Below are 21,897 nucleotides of genomic sequence, written 5' to 3' on the forward strand. Positions count from 1 at the left end.
CTCGGGTGTCCTGACACTGAATCCCGCCTCGTGGACCTTTCACTATCCTCCAATCTGTCTTCAGCAACCTGAACAATCCTTCAGAACATCAGTGTCATCCTCTGTGTCAATCTCATCATGGTAGTTCTTCACTGGGAAGATGTTTGTTACTGGGACACCTACTTCAGCACTGCAGTAGTTACAATGCAAAGCGGGACAGGTGGTCACCCCAGTCATGCATATATTGTTATTGTTACTTGTTTGTTACTAAAAACAAATAATTTTAGTTTGTAATTGCATATACCACACACATTAAAAAAAAATGGAAGTATAGTCTGCTTTTTTTTTTTTTTTTTAAAGTAGGTCCCTCTCGCCTGTAGGTTGGTGTTTGGTGGTGATAATGATGATGATGCTGGTGTTGTTTTTGTTTTTGAGTTTGAGTATACATTCCGTTTTCTTTACCCACTTTCAATATATTTATGTCATCACTGTCCTGAAACACAGCTGACTTGCTTCTCGCTTTAAGCAAGTGAAATCAGACCCACACCAGAACCATTATAGCCTATATATTGGTTTCAGTTTCAGTTTCACTTTCATTTTTGCAAGCTTGCATGCATAATTAAAATTGAGGTAATCTATTGCAGGCAAATGGTCCGGAGTGATGTACGGTTCGCAAATTAATCATTCTTTTTAATCTAGCAAATCTGAATGCGTTTGTGGGTCCAGCCGGCACAGATATTCAAGTTTCAATCAAAACTCACATTCGGGCATCCGACAGTAACTCTGACATGAAATGAGCCATTATAGCACTGTATATGATTTTATTATGATGTTTTTTTTGCAAACTCATTCAATTAGGCTACTTCAGTTACTCCAACAACTGTACACTGAAATGGGAAAACAGTTCCTTAACCCATACCATTGTAATTCATGCTTAGCTTTTGTAAAGAGTAAAGCGAGCCTTTTTTTTTAATTTATTTGATTGGACATTTTGACATCTATCAATTTTGAATAAATGAAGTTGTCTATAGAGAGGTATTTCCTAATTAGTGTACCAGCAGTGACCTGACACTCTGTGAATTAGGATACATCTCTCTAGGGACTCCAAGTGATGCAAGTAATTTCCTCTGACCATGTGATACTGTATAGTAGTAACCTGGTGAAAAACTGTCTAAAATGGCTAAATTCAACCTTAATTTGAACAGATAACCAAACAGGCTTAAACATAAGAAGACTGTGCTTGAACTTTGGATGACAAGACAATCACACATCAGTACCCTAATATCATTATTAAAAACAACAGGAAATGCTGCTTGCCATGTTAGAGAATAAACAAAATTGCTACAGAAAGTGAAAGTCTTTACATTGCTGGACCTGACCAGTAGGAAAAATCATCATGAAACCTAATGATGGGCAGACGTGTCTGAACAATAAGCATTTTTATTAAATGTTTCAAATGTGAACAGCATAATATCTTACAACTGCAGACTAGCTGAAAAAATATTGAACAGATAAACAAAAAAAGAGCTTATATAAAAAAGTAACAGACTAAATTTTTTAAATAAAGTTTCCTTTATGAAATATAATGGGGGTGTGCCATGGCAATATTCATTTTCTATAATAATAATAATAATAATAATTAATTGAATACATGAATTAAAACAGCGTGTGCAAATTTATTTTAAACAGAACATTTTAAACAGAACTTGTTCCTTTTCATTATTTATTATATATTTTTCCAATTTGTCATTGACCCATATGTCACTGTTCTAGCCGCTTCACTATATGAATATTACCGTGCTATAGTCTGTGCCATACACATTTGGAAAATCACAGTAGCCACGGGAATGAAGGTTCATTTAAAGACTCATTTTGCAACAGTGAAGATGCTGACAAAAGATGCACATACTGGTAAAAGCCAAAGACTAAGATCTTCACAGCGAAATTCTGAATCCTGAATTTAAGTTTACATTTATGCATTTAGCAGGTGCTTTTATGCAAAGCATCTTACATTAGAGGAACATAAGCAATTTGTCACAAAGCCGACAATATCCACTGGGAAATGCAGTAATTACTGTGAATTTTGTGAGTAGATTTCTCTATCATTTAACCTATCATCAGCAAGATGAACAATCTGTTCAAGTGCCTTTCAGTATCAGAACATCCATGTCATCCTCTGTGTCAATCTCATCATGGTAGTTCTTCACTGGGAAGATGTTTGTCTTTAGCACACCCACTTTAGCACTGCACAACTCCATCTGGACAGGAACAGAATGTCATGTCAGAAAATTAGACATGGCTATTAGACAAAAACAGATCAAAATCAATATGTCACAGCAAGTGTCACATGTATGTCTTTGCATGATATCACATACCTTCTCCTTCATCTTCTTGCTAGTGTACACCTTCCTCAGATCTTTTTTGACCAGTGGACATGCTTCATCCACTTTTATCATGACAACCACTTGAGAAATCCCTACAGAAAATGCAGTGAACATGTAAAGGTTAAATATTTTTCTCAATACAGCTGAGCAAATTTGTGGCAGTGTTTGTTGGAAGATATATATGCCTATTCACAAACACTGTCTGGGCCATGTAAACAAAGAGAGTTGCAACCACTGATCTATAATAGAGATCAGTGGTTGCAACATGTCCTGTTTGTACTTGCCATTAAAATGACAACTTGTATGTATGCAACAACTTTATTGCAAAATTGTAACTTGTATTTGATGTTGTACACAATGTGAAAACATGTCACACAAACCCAACCCACTATCATTACCGACTCCTCTCTCCAGTGTAAAGTAATGTATGTGAGTTAATGAATGAAAGTCATAAACATTCAGGGGTCAGATTTACCCTTAGCACTGATTCTCTAGCAGATGATCTTCAGCTTGTCAATAAGCCGATCATCAGTGTATTAGACTACATTAGCATCTATGACATAAACCAGGCAGAAAGACTGGTCTGAGAGTTCAGGGTCACAGGTGTAATGCTGACCCTTATAAGTGAGTGCCTGCTCCTGGTTGAACTAAGATTGGAAATTCAGCAAAATATGTTAAACATAAGACATATTGCACACATACAAATCTGTTATTTGCCTCATTAATGTAGCAGTTTATTACTTTATAACCATCCTTCACATGGCCAAACACAGCACTGATGATGTCTTCCATTTGTGACCCAGTCAATTCTTCAGGTTGTAAGCCCATGATGTCCTTGAAGATGAAGGGCAATGTTTTTTTCCCACTTCTGATGGTGAATCCTGTGAGCTACAAATCAAGACCAACTATATTTGTGAAGTCAAAATGCCTACAATGCTCAAGTGTGGGCCAACTGGACATTTCTGGGTCGTTTAAAAAAAAAAAAAAAACATGCAACTATATGAGGCAAATACCTGCGTTTTTAGTGAAACTATAATCACTAGCAGCTGAATTAACTAGCGCTCTAGAGGAGATCCGTCCTTGAAAGGCACTATCGACAGAATTAATAAAGCTGGACTTTCCTGCCCCAATTTGTCCAGCTACCAGGATCTTGATGTCCTTCACATCTGGATGACTCTGAGAGAAGTTTTCCAGCTTTTCTTTCAGCTCTTTTTTCTTTCTATTTAAACAAAACACAGATGCTATGTTACATTCTCAGAAAAAAAGGTACAGTTCTGTCGCTGGGGCAGTACCCTAAGGTACAAAAGTAAAAAGGTACATCTTTGTACCTTACCTACCCTTAAACAGTACATATTAGTACCTTAAAGGTACATTTTAGTACTTTGAAAGTACATATTGGTACCTTAAAGGTACATATTAGTATTTTAAAAGTACATGTTTGTACCTTTTCACTTTGTAGCTTAGGGTACCGCCCCAGTGACAGAACTGTATCTTTTTTTCTGACAGTGTATGTGGCACAATTGAGTCATATGTCTGAAACAGAATATCACCATATGCTTGCATTAATGATATAACACTAATTTCCATTAAGAAGTAACAATAAAATTTTACACTACTTTTTTTTAGGTCATTAGAGCTTATTTAGATCTCATTAACATATTCTATAATGTTATAGACAAACGCATAGACATATGCAAAATTTGAAGCTTCACTAGCTACAGTAAAAATTTGATTTAGGGTTGGAGTTTCTAATTAAGTGCGCTGTGCATGAGATATTTCACACTATTTATTGTTTGCTGTGAATTTGGAATGAGTAGAAAAGGTGCATTCCGCAATAAGGAAGCTCATCAGTGTTTATTAAGTTGGCTTGAAAAAGCCAATTTACTAAAATGCTATTTAAACAACTTATTATTATTCTTCTTCTGAGATTAAATCTGTCAACACTAACTCCTCCTAGACCTTTAACTCTACAAACTCCAAACTCAGCCCAGATCTCCAGACTGATCTGACCGAGTGTGCTATATATCTAACTGATCATACTTACGGTTTTCCTAAAAATGACTGTTAAAACTCGGAAAAATCCCATAGATTTACATTGACGGAATGTTCAGATGAGCCAACACTATTCAAACTCCAACTGTCAAAACTCATGAAGCTTCCCTTCTATGTACTATATTTCTAATCCATTGAAATTCATTCAAACTCATCTAATATTTCTAATCCATCTAATATTTCTTATCTATCTATCTATCTATCTATCTATCTATTGTCACGGGTGCGGAGCAAAGCGACAGACACAGTGGGCGTGACGTCAGGCCTCGGAGAGGCTTTTATTAAACAATAAACAGAAAGTGTCCAAAAAGGGGGAAAAAGTGTCCAAAATAAATGGGGGATCTGGTGTCCTCGACGTGAAGGGAATCCGTGAAGGAGGGGCAGTGTTCAGAAGGGAAGGGTCCAGGTAAGGGGCGGAGTCCGGCAGCCGCACTTGCTCCCCGCGGGGGTCCGCGGCAACGTGGCGGGTAGCGGCTTCCTTTAGCGGCTTCATCCATTCCTTAGCGGCGGCACTTCCTCAGGCGGGTGAGAAGGCCCGGCATCCTGGCCCGCAGCCATTTCCATGCGGCTCGCACTCGGACCACGGGTCCGGCAGCTCGTCCATCACATCGGCGGCGCTCGTCCCTCCACGCACCCTTCCTGGACCCACGAGGACACCAGCGTGCATGCACGGGGAAGAGACCGGTCTCCTGAGGAGAGGCGCACTCAGCATTTTAACAGCGGCGGTGATTCACATCAGGTGTGCCTCATCACATGCCGCCAGACCTGGATGTTTCAGCGCTCCTCCTCCTCCCACACGCCCACCCCCGTCGGGAGCCTGGTGAAGGGCTGCGATTACCGACGGGGTGAAGCAGACAATTAGGGGAGAGGCAGCCGACTCGTCACATTATGCATAGCAAGTAGAATCATGCTAGCAACTTGCTAATCATTCTAGAAACATGTTAACAACATGCTAATCATGCTAGAGACATGCTAGCAACATGCTAATCATGCTAGAAACATGCTAGCAACATGCTAATCATGCTAGAAACATGCTAGAAACTTGCTAATCATGCTAGAAACATGCTAGCAACATGCTAATCATGCTAGAAACATGCTAGCAACATGCTAATAATGCTAGAAACATGTCAGCCACTTACTAATCATGTTAGAAACATGCTAGCAAGATGCTAGTAACATGTTAATCATGCTAGAAATATGCTAGCAACTTGGTAATCCTGCTAGAAACATGTTAACAACAAATCAGCAACTTTGCTAATCGTTAAAAACACACTAGCAACTCGTTAATCATGCTAGAAACATGCTAGCAAATTGCTAATCATGCTAGAAACATGCTAACATTTTGCTAAACATGCTAGAAACATGCTATCAACATGTTAACAACTTACTAATCATGATAGAAACATGCTTACAACTTGCTAATCGTGGTAGAAACATGCTAGCAACTTGTTAATCATGATAGAAACATGTTAGCAACATGGTAACAACTTTCTAATTATGCTAGAAACATGCTAGCAACTTACTAAACATGCTAGAAATATGCTAACAACATGCTAATCATGTTAAAAACATACTACCAACTCACTAATCATGCTAGAAACATGCTAGCAAATTGCTAATCATGCTAGAAACATGCTAACAACATGCTAATCATGCTAGAAACATGTCAGCCACTTACTAATCATGTTAGAAATATGCTAGCAACTTGGTAATCATGCTAGAAACATGTTAACAACAAATTAGCAACTTTGCTTATCGTTAAAAACACACTAGCAACTCGCTAATCATGCTAGAAACATGCTAGAAAATTGTTAATCATGCTAGAAACATGCTAACATTTTGCTAAACATGCTAGAAACATGCTAGCAACATGTTAACAACTTGCTAATCATGCTAGAAACATGCTTACAACTTGTTAATCGTGGTAGAAACATGCTAGCAACTTGTTAATCATGATAGAAACATGCTAACAACATGCTAATCATGTTAAAAACATACTACCAACTCGCTAATCATGCTAGAAACATGCTAGCAAATTGCTAATCATGCTAGAAACATGCTAGCAAATTGCTAATCATGCTAGAAACATGTCAGCCACTTACTAATCATGTTAGAAATATGCTAGCAACTTGGTAATCATGCTAGAAACATGTTAACAACAAATTAGCAACTTGCTAATCGTTAAAAACATACTAGCAACTCGCTAATCATGCTAGAAACATGCTAGCAACTTGCTAATCATGCTAGAAACATGCTAGCAACTTGCTAAACATGCTAGAAATATGCTAACAACATGCTAATCATGTTAAAACATACTACCAACTCGCTAATCATGCTAGAAACATCCTAGCAAATTGTTAATAATGCTAGAAACATGCTAGCAACTTGTTAATCATGCTAGAAACATGCTAGCAACATGCTAACAACTTTCTAATCATGCTAGAAACATGCTAGCAACTTTGCTAATCATGCTAAAAACATGTTAGCAACATGCTATCTCTCTATATCTATCAGCTCTTACAGACTGCATTGCCTTCAAAACGTTCAAACTTTAACCTTTTATAACTACTTTAAACTTCAAACTATTTCAGACTGAAAACCATCAAACTTAGAACCTTAAGTAAAGTACATTAAGTACAGTACTGGTCTGCATAGAATAGCATATATATGTAACTTACCCCCAGTCAAATTTTCTCCATGGTTTATCCAGTTCTATGTCAAAACATACACGTTTAACAATAATTTGGTAGCATTTCTATGTGACAATGTAACCGTATATATATCATGTAGTTATGTAGTAGAAGGATCCTCTCACCTGCATTTATTGTTGGTTGTTGCACTGGTGTTGATTGCTCTGGTGTTGATTGTGATGATCCCATTTTTTTCTCTTCAATATATTTATATCAGCTCTGTCCTGAAGAACAGCTGATGTGTATTTCACCTTAAGCAACTCAAATCAAACCCTCACCAGTACCGTTATATATAAATGTTTTCACTTTCATTTTTGCAAGCCTTATGTGGCATCCTTGCATGCATCATTAAAAATTGGACCCCTTCCTCAATTGTTCATGTTCTTTTCAGATGTCCAAGTTGTCAGTTACCTATTGATGTGCAAATTATTTTAAACATATACAGTACATGTACACTCCCAAATGCACACTGGTGTGGACATTTTTATGATAGCTTTGATGTCTCTATAACGTGTTTTAAATGACATACTGTGTACATTTTGCTGTCTTGCAGCCTGCTAACATGCTTTTTTCCCCTCTTCACTCTACACTCCATACCCCATCATGACAAAGCTAAAACCAAAGCTAATGAAGTCATCCGTAAGCTACTCATTGTCTGTTTCCTTAGGGTCTGTTTGCTTGAAGTAAACTTTAAGCCCAGTCTGAACTCCTACTCTGGACAGGATATCTCTGTATTTTGTTGTGTTCAGTTCCTGCTTCTGAAAAAAACACACCCATAACATGAAACATAAGATATTCATACAGGTTTGGAGCAACTTGAGATTGATGACAGAATTTCCTTTTTGGGGGTTAGTGGAATTTTATATTTTGGTTTTGTACTATGCAAACACGCTAGCTACACATTTAATTGCAATACTGATTAACATGTTTGTTAGAAAATGTTTGAAAACTCTAAATGCACTGTACATTTTCCACAAATGTACCAAGACACATATAGCTTAAAAAATCACAAAAGCTGCATTTAGCACAACCAGAAACAAGATCAGACAACATTTCCTGCATAAGCAGTTCATAAGTTTACAAGTTCAGGCTGCATTTACTACTAAACTGAAAGTGATTTAGAGGTCCCCTGCAGACCTACGCCAGAACCGTTATATATATTGGTTTCAGTTATATATATCAGGATGCAGCTCGACTGCCAGTGATTGCAAGGAAATTTCTCTGAAAATGTATAGTAGCTCAATAACCTGGTGGAAAGCTGTCTAAAATGGCTAAATAATTACCTTAAGTTGAACAGATAACCAAACAGGCCTAAACACAAGAAGACTGTGCTTGAGACTTGGTAACATGACAATCTCACACCAATACCCCAGTAACACATTTAGAAACAACAGGAAATGCCGCTTGCCATGTTAGAGAACAAACTAAATTGCTACTGAAAGTGAACGTCTTTACATTGCTGGACCTGACCAGTTTGAAAAATCTAAAGGATTTAAGATCCTAATATATTATATAATAAAGAAGTTCATGAAATCTGATGATGGGCAGACATCTTTGAACAATAAGCATTTTTATTAAGTGACTCAGTAAAATGTGAACAACATAACATTTCTTTCAACTGCAAACAAGCTGGAAAAATACTGAACAGATAAATAACAAAGGCTAATATTTTTATATTTTTATAAAGTTTCCTTTCTATAATGAAATATAATAAGGGGTGTGGAGTGGTGATGCTATTTTCTATTCAAGTTCAAACATCAGGATATAATTACAGTCTTTTAGTATCTTTTCTTTAAGAAGCAGTGAAGGTTAAAAATTTGGTTAAAAATATTTTGTGATTAGAAAAAAACTTTTCTTTGACAAGAAAATCATACAGACCACATTGTTTGTTTGTTTTTTCAGGTTGGATTGTATTAATTGTATTTAATTATATTTATAATAATAATAACAATTGAATACATTAATTAAAATAGTGAATGCAAATAATAAAATATTCAAATTGGAAGTAACATTTTAAACTTTTTTTTTTCATTACCTCAAATACTCCAGTTTGTCTTTAGTACATATGTCAATGTTTTAGCCACATCACTATATGAATATTACTGTACTAGTGTATGCCATATATTTGGAAAATTACAGTAGCCACTAGAATAAAGGTTTATTCAAAGACTCATTTTGCAAAAGTGAAGTTGCTGAAATAAGAGGCACATACTGGTAAAAGCCAAAGACCAAGATCCTGAATACAAAATTTAAGTGTAAATTTATGCATTTATGAAGTGCTTTTATTCAGAGCATCTTACATTAGAGGAAAATAAGCAATTTGTCACACAACCAACAATATTTATATTGAGCAAAGCCAGACTGATTACAAAGCTAGACTGGGAAATACAGTATTTAATGTGATATTTGTCAGTAGCTTTCATTATCCTCCAATCTATCATCAGCAAGATGAACAATCTGTTCAAGTGCCTTCAGTATCAGAACATCAATGTCATCCTCTGTGTCAATCTCATTATGGTAGTTCTTCAATGGGAAGATGTTTGTCAATGGAACCCCCACTTTAGCACTGCACAACTCCATCTGGACAGGAACAGAATGTCAGGTCAGAAAAATAGACATGGCGATTAGACATGTATGTAGTATGAAGTCACAGCAAGCGTCACATGTATGCCTTCAGATGATATTGCAAACCTTCTCCTTGATCTTCTTGCTAGTGTAGAGCTTCCTCAGATCTTTTTGGACCAGCGGACATGCTTCATCTACTTTAGTCATGATGACCACTTGAGGAATCCCTATAGCAAATGCATTTAAAATGTAAAGCTTAAATATTTTTGTCAATAAAATTGAGCAAATTTGTTGCAGAGTTTGATGAAAAGTATTTGTGCCTACAGGCTTCATAACTAATCCACATGCACTGTCTGGGCCATGTAAATAATCATGTTGCAAAGCTGATAGTTGGAACATGCCCTGTTTGCACTTGCTGTTAAAATTAAACTTGTATTTTTCGTGCAAATTTATTGCAAAATTGCAACTTGTATTTGATGTTGTCCACTCACACAATGTCAAAACATGCCACACAAACCCAACCCACGATCATTATACCAACTCCTCTCTCCAATGCAAAGTAATGTATGTCAGCTCATGAATGAAAGTCATAAACATTCAGGGGTCAGATTTACCCTTAGCACTGATTCTCTGACGGATGATCTTCAGCTTGTCAATAAGTCGATCATCTGTATATTGGACAACATTTGCATCTATGATGTAAACCAGGCAGAAAGCCTGGTCTGAGAGTTCAGGGTCACAGGTGTAATGTTTATCCTTATAAGTGAGTGCCTGCTCCTGGTTGAACTAAGATTGGAAATTCAGCGAAATATGTTAAACGTAAGACATATTGCACACATACAAATCTGTTATTTGCTTAATCAATGTAGCAGTTAATTACTTTATAGCCATCCTTCACGTGGCCGAACACAGAATTGATGATGTCTTCCGTTTGTGACCCAGCCAATATAGGAGGTTCCAAGCCCATGATGTCCTTGAAGATGAAGGGCAATGTTTTTTTCCCACTTCTGACTGTGAATCCTTTGAGCTAATAATCAAGACCAAATATATTTTTGAACAGTTTGGAAGAAATTCTTATAGGATTAGCCAAAATGTGTGGGCCAAATGGACATTGCAACTAAAACATGCAACTATAGGTGGCAAATACTTACGTTTTGAGTGAAACTATGATCACTAGCAGTTGAATTAACCAGCGCTCTAGAGGAGATCCGTCCTAGAAAGGTGCTATCGACAGAGTTTATAAAGCTGGACTTTCCTGCCCCAATTTGTCCAGCTACCAGGATCTTGATGTCCTTTACATCTGGATGACTCGGAGAAAAGTTTTCCAGCTTGTCTTTCAGCTCTTTTTTCTGTCTGTTAAAGCAAAACACAGTTGCTTATATGTGGCACAATTGAGTTATATTGGCTATGTCTGGAACAGACTATCACCATACTACATTTACTTTAATGAAATAACACTAATTTCCTTTAAAAAGTAGCCTAACGACAAAAATTCTGCACTTCATTTTAGGTCATTTTAGGTCATTACAACTTAAATCTTATGTGTTTAAATGTTCATATTCCAATAACCATTATAGTCACATGCAATTCTTACACATTCATTATTGGTATTTTTCCTCTGTATTTGTATTGCCATATAGTATTTTTATTTTGTTTTGGTGTCTGTTTTCTTTATTATTATAGTGTCGTATTTAAGCATGTCTGCATTATGTCTTTTATTTCTGCACTGGAAGCTTCCAACGCTATTTCAAAACCACACTAGTACGATTTTGGAGAAGGGTCTGGCTGCAGACATGCACCTGCACTCTCAGACACCTGCACTTCCGGGAGTGACGTCACTTGCAGTCGATTTTATTTTTAGTTTATTTTAGTTATTTATTTATTTTTTTAATCGAATCTCTCAACATTTTACAACAGTAGCCAGGTGGTGAAGACAAGAAAAAAGAAACTAAATTACAACGTTACTCGCAATCGCCACCTGCACTCTCAGCTACCTGCGACGTCACTTGCAATCCACACAAATGGTGCGTGTTGCCAATAGAGACAAGACGCTGTGGTGGTTAAACGATTAAAAGTAATTTAGCATAACGTACAGGGTCCTGCAAGTCATCTGTAGGAGATAAAAACAAGACCCGCAAATCCGTGGCCACAGAACAGCAGAATATGAACGCAACGTGCAAAGTATTCCGTTAAGCTTTTTCCTCCCGTAGAAAACCATTAACACTTGATATGGCTTAATGTATTAAGATACATTAAGTGCCATTAAACGATCAAATTTGTAATATAGTTTATTAATTTAATGTACTTCAAGGCAAGCATATGGCCATGAACACAATGCGCAAACTTTCACTTTTATACTTGCCCAGCAAACGCTTAATGTGGCAAAACGGATGATAAAGATGATAAAGACCAAATTCAATGTAAACCTTACTGTTGTTAAACGATATACCAGCAGATATGAACGCGCCTTAAGAAAGGCATTAGATGATTATTAAAAAGACCAACTCCGTATAGGCAAGCAGACGAGCCCAGAACGCAATGGGTTATACATACGTTTTCCTCCCATGGAAAATCAATATAAACAAAAGACAATGATATAAAACAGCTGTAGAGATGATTATTTATGGGAAAACGCGAATGTACGCGGCGTTATGTTTATTCTGGGCTCACCTGCTTGTGTGTAGTTGTTTTAATAATGAATAGGAGCATACTGAGTTTAGTCTTTATCATCTTAATCCGTTATGACACATTATGCCACGTTTTGCGAAGGAAAACACTATATAGCCTACATATGCATTATATTAATAAACTGTATATCGAATTTGATCTTTTACTGCATCTTAATACATTAAGCCATATTATGTGTTAATGGTTGTCTACGGGAGGAAAACGCTTAATGAGAGACTTCATATTCTCTCGTTCATATTCTGCTTCATATTCATATTCGTTCATATTCTGCTGTTCTGTGGCCACGGATTTACGGGTCTTGTTTTTATCTCCTACAGATGACTTGCAGGACCTTGTACGTTATGCTAAATTACTTTTAATCGTTTAACCACCACAGCGTCTTGTCTCCATTGCCAACACGCACCATTTGTGTGGATTGCGTCATTTTTTTTCCCAAACCAGTTAAGCGCAAACCACGCCCTCTAAGCGAAAACCCCACCTCGGAGCCGCGACTCACGTCTCCGGCTCGATTTCATTGGTCAACTGTATCACAGCGCTGATTGGCTACACAGCGTTACGGCCGCCCCGAAACACACTAATTTTAATACAATACCCGAAAGGGATACAGGAGTGAAACGACGTACTCACAATTTACAATTTAAATAAAACGGTGTACAAAATGAATAGAAACAGTGCTTAAAACTACATATAGACTATAAAACATGCTCACAGAGTAGTTTAACGCTTGAGTAAACTACACTCACGTATTATACAGAACAAAAACCGGAAAACACAAAAAGATTATATATATATATATATTTAACTTATTATTAATTCTTTTGTATAGCAAATAATATGTGACCGTTTGTCAGCGATGCATCCATCGTCAACGACCTTGATTGATTTCTAAACTTCTTCTCAGGGGCGGCGACCGCGTAACCGGATTGACCAATGAAATCGAGCCGGAGACGTGAGTCGCGGCTCCGAGGTGGGGTTTTCGCGTATAGGGCGCGGCTTGCTATGGAAGGCCGGATTATTAAAAATGTCTTTACACGTCACGTGTACAGACGTTATAACGCGTGTACACGTAATTGCGTCTACACGCGTTATTTCGTGTACAGACGTTAATGTTTGGCCAATGGCAAGGCCGGAAACATCGAAATTTGCATAAAATTAATTAAACATATAATAGTGACGTGAATCTCTGCATAATGACCTGTCAATAATTAATAATACATATAAAAGTGACGTACCAAAATACGCACTAACGCACCTAGCGGTACGTCATTTTCTCTTTCCAGATATGTCAGCGCTATCTATTAGTCACATGTTAATGACGTCGTATTATGACCTAGAAGGAGGCGGCATTTCAAAATACGTGCGTTAGAGGAGTTAGTTTCAGTGACATATATTAAAATAGTTATTTTGATTAAAAATATAATTTACAAACTTTACTACACATGTAACAATACATATTTATTAAAATTAATTAAAATACGAAATACATTTTAAAATACAGGTGGAAAGAAAAAAGTTTACACTGCTTAAGTGATCCCAAAATTTAGCATATGGCTATTGCCCCTTATTGAATGAGTTTTTGTGAAAAAGATTACGCTCAATAAAGCAATAAGCTTTAATAAAAAAAAAAAGTTTAGCTTTTGTAAAAACAATAACATAAAATAAATATACTTAAAATAAATAAATAAAAACTTTAAATAAATATTTTTTCACAGGTGTATTGAACGCAACAACTTTGAACACAGTTCAACCAATCACAATCGGGGAACTGTTTTTTTTTTAATGTACACACAACAAGATGGGGAACATCCATAGGGAACATCCAACAACATAGGATACATCCACCATAAGTAATACAAATAATCAACATAAAACTGTAGACTGTAGTATCCATCTGCAGACCAGCAGCACTACCAGACAACGAGATTAGCATGGAGGACAACCAGGATTGTCAAAATGGGCCTAAGAGTGAATTGTTCACTTAATAAAATTATTTCTAAAATTATGCTGCTGCTGCTGCTGTGTGTGTGTGTGTGTGTGTTTAGATTTTTATTGAAATGTTTTTAGTTTTCATATAGAAAACTGCACATGTTTTTGGCTTTGGAGTAAACATTTCTTTTGAATCTTGTGATTAAAGTGTATTTCATATAAAACGCCCTTAAGTTTCAAGCATTATTTTATATATCATGAACAAGAAACAGGAAAAAATTAAATTAAACAAATAACTATTTACAATTAATTACATTATTAATATTATTATATTAATGTTTTATAAGGCACCTTATGTTTTGCCTCAAAATGTACTTAATAATAATAAATATAATAATACACAAATAAATCAATAAATAAACACAGTGTAGGTTTTGTGCGCTAGTGGATGTGACCTTTATTTTGACACCGGAAATCTTGTGTTTACACGTCTACCCGTAATTACGCGTGTACGCGTCAGAACGTCTGTACACGAAATAACGTGTGTAGACGCAATTACGTGTACACGCGTTATAACGTCTGTACACGTGACGTGTAAAGAAATTTTTAATAATCCGGCCTTCCATAGCTTGCGCTTAACTGGTTTGGGAAAAAAAATGACGCGTGTGGATTGCAAGTGACGTCGCAGGCATCTGAGAGTGCAGGTGGCGATTGCAAGTGGCGTTTAGTTTCTTTTTTCTTGTCTTCACCACCTGGCTACTGTTGTAAAATGTTGAGAGATTCGATTAAAAAAATTAATAAATATATAAAATAAAGTAAAAAATAAAATAGACTGCAAATGACGCCACTTCCGGAAGTGCAGGCGTCTGAGAGTGCAGGTGCAGATGTCTGCAGCCAGACCCTATTGGGGGGCGATTTTGTACGATTTATCTACACCCCAGTAGCTATTAGCTATTCATGGTCGGTCAATTTTGACAGCGAACAGCCAATGTGTTATTTTGTTTAACGACTGTTTTTAGACTCATGAAATGTAGTCATTTGTTTGTTTGTTCACATTCTTAACTTCAGGATGCGTATCTGATAAAGTCTTGTCCAGTCTTTTATAGTGGGATGGAATGGGTGCCAAATTATTAGGGAGGCTCCGATTCTACTTGTGCTCCACTCCTCTAACAGCGGAATAGCATACACTGTTTTAAAAATGTATAACAATTAATTAAGCGAATTGAAGCATAAATCTCGGCTCTTCTTCAGAGACACGATCAGTGCCTTCTAGCCTATCGTTCGTTTTGTACAGCAAAATTTTCCTTAGCAGTTTTCTGAAGCTTCTGATCACGTTGTGTCTGATTGATGATCAAATAAAATATTATATTGCACTCATTGTTTTCAAAATAGCCTTTTTTCTATCTATCTATCTATCTATCTATCTATCTGTCTATCCAGAAAAAAAAAATAGGATTAGTTCTTCAGAAAAAAAAAAAAAAAAAAAAAAAAAAAAAAAAAACTCTGCTTCGGAGAACTCGAGTCACCTATAACATGCTCTGCTATTGCTACAACAATAGACTTAGGCAGAAATTCTTCTCATTTATTGTCAAACGTCTGTGGTCCTTCTTATGAAAACTTTATTGAGAGAGATACCAATAATATTTGATAAGGGAATTTAATTTTTATATGATACCTAAACAGATCAATGGCATGACTACTTTAAACAAAAATAATAATAAAAATGCACAAAAATGCACATAAAAACTAAATAAAGCACTGGTCTGCATAGACAGAATAGCTTATGTAACTTACCCCCAGTCAAATTTCCTCCATGGTTTTTCCAGTTCTATGTAAAAACATATTTAGTTTAACAATAATTTAGTAGCATCTCTCTGTGACAATGTAAATATATGTATAAAAAAAAAAAAGAAAAGAAAAGAAAATCATGTGGTAGAAGAACCCTCTCACCTAGATTTGATGTTGGTGTTGATTGCACTTCTGTTGACTGTGTTGTTCCCATTTTTGCTCTTCAATATATTTATACCAGATCTCTCCTGGAGTACAGCTGATTTGTACCTCACCTTAAGCAACTAAAATCAGATCCTCACCAGTACCATTATATATATCTGGTTCAATTTCACTTTCATTTTTGCAAACATCCTTGTATGCTTCATTAAAAATTATACCCCCTCCCCCAACATGCTCATGTTGTTTTCAGTTGTCCAAACTGTCGTTACATACTGATGTGCATATTATTTAAAACATAAAACAAAGTGTTGCAGCCTAATGCTAACATGCTTTACATTATTTTTTCCCTCCTCACTCTACATTCTAAAACCACAGCAAATAGAATAATATGTAAGTTACTCACTGTCTGTTTGCTTAAAGTAAACCTTAAGCCCAGTTTGAAGTCCTACATGCTCTGGACAGGATATCCATGTATTGTGTTGTGTTCAGTCCCTGCTGCTCAAAATAAAAACACCCCTACAGCATGAAACATAAGATATTAATACAGGTTTGGAGCAAGTTGAGACTGAGTAGATGACAAAATTTCCTTATTTTCCCCCTTTACATTTTGGTTTTGTACTACACGTGCTCTTCTCCTGTCTATTGTCTGACCCTGCCCATCTTGTTACCTCATTATTGTTTCAGTTATTCCACCTGTGTCTCCCTCATTACCTGTTCTGCTTAGTCTGCTTGTGTCTGCAGTCCCGTGCTGTTTGTTATTCATTTATTTGTCGTGTTGGAAGTTGGATGGACCTGTGTTGCACCCTGTTTGGTGTTGTGTTGTGCTCTGTCCTGACCTAGCTGCCTATTTTCCCCCTCAGGGTAGTTTTTGTTGTGGTTTTGTTTTATTTTTGCATCAATTAAAGGCCCTTTTCTTCCTGCATTTGAGTCCTCACCTCTTCTCTCCAACTGGCCTGTGACGGGTTTATCCCACCTCTCTCAAACCAATTACAATTTAATTTGGTTTAAACATTTTTATTCCATAGTCATTTTATTCCATCGTACACATAGTCATGCTGAAAGATGCTTAGCCACCAGAAAATACCATTTCCATGAAAGGGTGTACATGGTCTGCAACAATGCTTAGGTAGGTGGTACATAAAAGTAATGACCACATGGATGGCAGGACCCAAGGTTTCTCAGCAGAACATTGCCCAAAGCATCACACTGCCTCCGCCAGCTTGCTTTCTTCCCATAGTGCATCCTTGTGCCACGTGTCCATCAAAGTGATGTAAAAGAAAACGTGATTCTTCAAACCAGGTTGATCGTCTTCCATTGCTCCGTGATCCAGTCCTGATGTTCACGTGCCTTGTTGGCAGAGGCTATTTACACTAACTCCGCCCACCGGTGTGTAATTGGGCTAGTCAACACTACAAAAGACAATTATGAAATAACGCTTCCAGTGGTGTAGATGGTAAATGAAGGAAGGAAAGGAAGATGAAGATGAAGGAAATCATCGAAAAGTTAAAAATAAACCCATCACCCTGCACCATCTATGTTTCATGATTTATTATTAAAGCAAATCAAGTAAATGACATGTGAAAAGAGCACTGATGTTTATGAGCTGTCATAATGATTCTGAGGTAATTTGGTACCTGTGATACAACCCAGGATTTTAAGCAAATGTAAAGTAAAAGCTATTTATATTGGTGCAAATGTAAAGGCAGTGTGTTAGTCAATCTTGATCTAAAAATCACTGAGAGACCCAACACAAAGTCAAAGTAAAAAAACATTTTCAGCCAGGAAATCATTCTGCTAGAGCAGGCTGTTTTTACAGGATATGTTTTTGTTCACAGACACATCCTGTGTGAACTATACTGGAGAGATTAACAAACTGCAAACTGCAAAATGGATTGCTGTGGATTGTGAACCAATGATTGAATTATGTCCAATAAAATGCAAATAAAATTAACAATTTATTGAATTCAGACGCCACTTTTTTGTTTATCAGTGCTTTAGTATTTCACAATATATTTGCCTGTCCTAAAGTCCAGAGTAAGCAGATCTCATTTTTGTATTTGCACCCACTTCTGTTTTCACTTTGTTGTGCAAGCTGTCTTTGTCATACATTAAAATGCATATATTCTACAAAAAAAGAATGGAATGCATGAAATATTATATGTAACATTGACATGACACAAATAATGTAATTTAAATTTGATGTCACATCACTAATAAATAAATGGAAATTGATGTTTGTGTGTGGTTTCTTTTTGTTCTCCTCATATGGCATCAGTTTCAATAAACATTGTCATTTTAAGTAAATGGAAAGTGAAAGGAGAACTGATGTGCTGTCCTTATGTCTGCTTAATTTCCCTTTTGAGAGGGGTATTATTTTTTCGATTTTTACGCAAAATAGAATGGGTTTCATTCATACCGGACGCCAGAGGGTGCCCTCGTGCAGAAAATCCACATATGCGTCAAAGAAGCATCACTGAAGACATTCCATTCCAGCTTCTCTAATAAAAACAAGATATAATGTTACATGTTTTGAATGATGAAATATAAGGACAATAAACACTCGTCTGCAATAATATATGGTTTATCTGTGTTCTTCCAGCCATCTCGTGTATTTTCATAAGCTAATCGACATACATAGAATATGAGTATAGAATTTTATTGTCTGCCTCATTCTGTGATAAAAATTCATATCAGATCACATAAGGAAGTTTCAAACACTCAACTGATGTTGTGAATTAAAAACAAATTTAATGGTTTTTTTTATAACTGTTGTTTTTATAACTCTTTTGTTGGACAACAGGTTTAGAAAGGCTTATCATTGCGTGTCATTAGAATGGAAGATGCTCTGCGTGTGTTGCTTTTCCAAATATAAACAGGAAAGCGTTTCCACATTTCAGCATGTGAAATCACGGGCACACATACAGCAAATTCCGAGAGAATAATAAAACAAGGAAATTATTTAAATGCAAAACCGAAAAATCGTGTTCATCATGTCCATCATGGTAGTCCTGCTCCATGTGAATTTGTGAACTGCATGTCATGTGAACTGATTTATGCTTATTCACTTCAATGGAATAAAAAAAGAGCAAAGGACTGGTGTTTCTTCCAGTGTTTTAATCAGACACGCCACCAAGTTTCTATCATTTTAACGAACTTTGGATATTCACCCGCTTCGGATGTTATCACTCGATTGAATGGGCGTTATCAGTGATTATCAGCTCATTGATATGGGCCAGAAGGGGCCTGCTGCGCCTACTGGTAGGCTCAGAAGGCTGTTATCGTCCATCCAAATGGTTAATCACCGCACGCAAGTATGACGGTGAAATTACCACTGGCGTACCAGCAGGGGCGATCGTTTCCCCAACGCCATCAACTCCACGCGGACCAATGACCAGCGAATTAGTGCATTAAAAGACGGATTTTAGATGACGTCAAGACACATACAGGTACCGTCTCCTAAAATAGTCGATCGTTCCGTATTTATGAATGAAATGATTAATTTAAAATTTGCCTATGGTGAGAAAGGGGTCATGTAACAAGTCCACACGTTTACCGTATTTTTACTATAGTAACTGTCACTCGACCACGTCAGTAGTCAGTTTACAGTAACCACAAAATATGCCATGCTTTTACCACCATAACTGTAGTTTTACTGTGGTTCGTATTTAAAGCCCAGTAAGCTCAACACTTACTATGGATTTACCTCAGTAACCATAGTTTTACTGTGGTATTTGCAGTTACAGCACGATAACCTCAATGCTTACCGTGTTTTTACTACAGTGACTGTAGTTTTAATGTGGTAACGTTATTTGTAGTTAAGGCAACCCTTACTATGGGTTTACCTCAGTAATTCTAGTTTAACTGTGGTATTTGTAGTGAAAACACAATAACCTTTATACATACCATGTTTTTACTACAGTGACTGTACTTTTAATGTGGTATTTGTAGTTAAAGCACAGTAACCTCAACACTTACTATGGGTTTACCTCAGTAACCGTAGTTAGCTGTGATATTTGTAGTTAAAGCACAATAACCTCATTGCTTACTATGAGTTTACCTCGGTAACCATAGTTTTACTGTGGTATTTGTAGCTACGGCACAGTAACCTCAGTATTTACTATGGGTTTACCTCAGTAACTCTAGTTTTGCTGTGGTATTTGTAGTTAAAGCATAGTAACAACAACACTTACTATGTTTTAACTGTTTTTACGGTATACTGTTTGTAAAGCACAGTAATGACAACGCTTGCCACGCCTTTAATACGTTTTTTGTGAAGTAATTGTAATTTAATATTTTGTTTCTGTCTTGCAGTTACATCGGATCACACACTCCAGCAGCTCTTTTAAGAAGCCATCTCTTGTAAAGGTTCTCTGTCTTTCTTTCTTTCTTTCTTTCTTTCTCTCTCTCTCTCTCTCTCTCTCTCAACTTTTCCTCTCCTGTTTTTCTGAACTAATCCATAATTCATTTACACATAGCCTCTCTTTCTGTGGTTCATCATGGCATATTTTTAAAACTCAGAATCAAATTTTGACCATTTTTTTCAGAAAGCTGCTAGAATTAACAGGGAACTTGGACTTGAAGCTCCCAATGCTGGTCTTGAAGAAGCTGTCAAGGAGGCTGAACAAGTCATTCAAAGGTTCAACCCTTCACAAGTTTGATTTAATGTACACATCCTAATGTTATGTGTTAATAATAACATTCCTTACAGTCCATCTTCTCAAATATTTTGGTCACAGATCATTTTTAGCACACTGTCTCATCATGTATATTTGTCTTTGTTTCAGCTGAAAGTGAAGACCAGAGGAAGGCCTGTCATGGGATTTGAATTAGGCCATATTGTCCGTTTACGGAGAACACCAAAAGCTGCAAAGGCAAAAATTTCCAATGGTATGTCTGTGTTTGTCTGAGCACCTTGACTGAACTGTACTATACTGTTACATTTGCACAGCATTTGATGTTTCTTTAACTTTGGTTTACATACACCACGGTCCTATCAGGAAGAACAAAATATCATGTTGAAGTAGTGATAATTCATGCAATTTACCAAGTCAACAAATTCATATGATATTGGACAAGTGTACTTATACAAAATTCTACGACTTTCACTCCTACTGCTGTCATTGGCCATAGCTTCAACTCGCATGTAGTTTGTGCCCATTGGAAGTAGTCAGAGTGTTTGTATCATCAAGTTTATATTAAGTCCATTTAATTCTTTATTAACCTTTACAAATTGGTGCCGTCTCTTCCCGTTTTAACAGTACATGATATCTGTCCACACCTCAGAGTAAGCCTTTCTTTCCAGGGGTGCGTTTCCCAAAAGCATCGTTAGCCATGCTATGGACTATGGTCACAAGTTTGTCGTTACCACCATAGTTCAAAGATTCGTTCTTTCCCGACACCATAGTTCAAACAAACATTTGCAAACTGCGTCACAAACTTACGTGGTTGGAACTACAGCTCCCGACCTGTGGTTAGAAGCATAGCATGCTTTCCTTGTTAGTAAGACATATGTGACCCTGGACCACAAAACCAAGTCGCTGAGGTTTATTTGTAGCAATAGCCAAAAATACATTGTATGGTCAAAATTATTGATTTTTCTTTTATGGCAAAAATCATTAGGAAATTAAGTAAATATCATGTTCTATTAAAATATTTTGTAAAAT

The 21,897-nt window shown here is 36.6% G+C and overlaps 2 protein-coding genes and 2 long non-coding RNA genes across 5 annotated transcripts; 1 reads left to right on the forward strand and 3 right to left on the reverse strand.

The window, feature by feature from the left end:
* Positions 1-1,403: 1,403 nt before the first annotated feature.
* LOC127162392 (interferon-induced protein 44-like) lies at positions 1,404-16,729 on the reverse strand. Of its 2 annotated transcripts, none has more exons than XM_051105183.1 (7): positions 16,235-16,729; positions 16,079-16,112; positions 10,822-11,023; positions 10,551-10,697; positions 10,285-10,456; positions 9,797-9,897; positions 1,404-2,237 (listed from the first exon to the last, which is right to left on the reverse strand). In XM_051105183.1, exons 1-7 carry the CDS (start codon positions 16,284-16,286, stop codon positions 2,118-2,120), a joined length of 828 nt encoding a protein of 275 aa, XP_050961140.1. In that variant the 5' UTR covers positions 16,287-16,729; the 3' UTR covers positions 1,404-2,117. The 2 variants fall into 2 exon arrangements, with proteins under 2 accessions (XP_050961140.1, XP_050961139.1); XM_051105182.1 differs by lacking the exon at positions 1,404-2,237 and adding an exon at positions 9,354-9,685 and having other exon boundaries at positions 16,235-16,722.
* Positions 3,017-4,767, reverse strand: LOC127162394 (interferon-induced protein 44-like). Its single transcript, XM_051105184.1, has 3 exons — positions 3,808-4,767; positions 3,377-3,582; positions 3,017-3,251 (listed from the first exon to the last, which is right to left on the reverse strand). Exons 1-3 carry the CDS (start codon positions 3,948-3,950, stop codon positions 3,175-3,177), a joined length of 426 nt encoding a protein of 141 aa, XP_050961141.1. The 5' UTR covers positions 3,951-4,767; the 3' UTR covers positions 3,017-3,174.
* LOC127162395 (uncharacterized) lies at positions 4,789-7,317 on the reverse strand. The gene is made up of 3 exons (XR_007827333.1): positions 7,231-7,317; positions 7,094-7,127; positions 4,789-5,243 (listed from the first exon to the last, which is right to left on the reverse strand). It is a non-coding gene; the product is annotated as an uncharacterized LOC127162395 (long non-coding RNA).
* A 2,669-nt stretch (positions 16,730-19,398) lies between the features above and the next one.
* LOC127162390 (uncharacterized) lies at positions 19,399-21,866 on the forward strand. Its single transcript, XR_007827332.1, has 4 exons — positions 19,399-19,680; positions 20,546-20,599; positions 20,779-20,870; positions 21,019-21,866. It is a non-coding gene; the product is annotated as an uncharacterized LOC127162390 (long non-coding RNA).
* The last annotated feature ends 31 nt before the right edge of the window (positions 21,867-21,897 follow it).

The sequence above is a fragment of the Labeo rohita genome, unplaced genomic scaffold (genome assembly GCF_022985175.1).
Source record: "Labeo rohita strain BAU-BD-2019 unplaced genomic scaffold, IGBB_LRoh.1.0 scaffold_926, whole genome shotgun sequence".
Lineage (NCBI taxonomy): Eukaryota > Metazoa > Chordata > Actinopteri > Cypriniformes > Cyprinidae > Labeo > Labeo rohita.

Excerpts from the sequence above, each read along its gene's own strand:
- LOC127162394 (XM_051105184.1), bottom strand. The coding sequence starts at position 3,950 with ATGGAAATTAGTGTTATATCATTAATGCAAGCATATGGTGATATTCTG. Across the intron at positions 3,583-3,807 it reads CTAAGCTACAAAGTGAAAAG|AAAGAAAAAAGAGCTGAAAG; the intron begins GTACAAACATGT and ends TTGTTTAAATAG. Across the intron at positions 3,252-3,376 it reads TAGTTTCACTAAAAACGCAG|CTCACAGGATTCACCATCAG; the intron begins GTATTTGCCTCA and ends CTTGATTTGTAG.
- LOC127162392 (XM_051105182.1), bottom strand. The coding sequence starts at position 16,286 with ATGGGAACAACACAGTCAACAGAAGTGCAATCAACACCAACATCAAAT. Across the intron at positions 10,698-10,821 it reads ATCATAGTTTCACTCAAAAC|CTCAAAGGATTCACAGTCAG; the intron begins GTAAGTATTTGC and ends CTTGATTATTAG. Across the intron at positions 10,457-10,550 it reads ACGTGAAGGATGGCTATAAA|TTCAACCAGGAGCAGGCACT; the intron begins GTAATTAACTGC and ends TTCCAATCTTAG.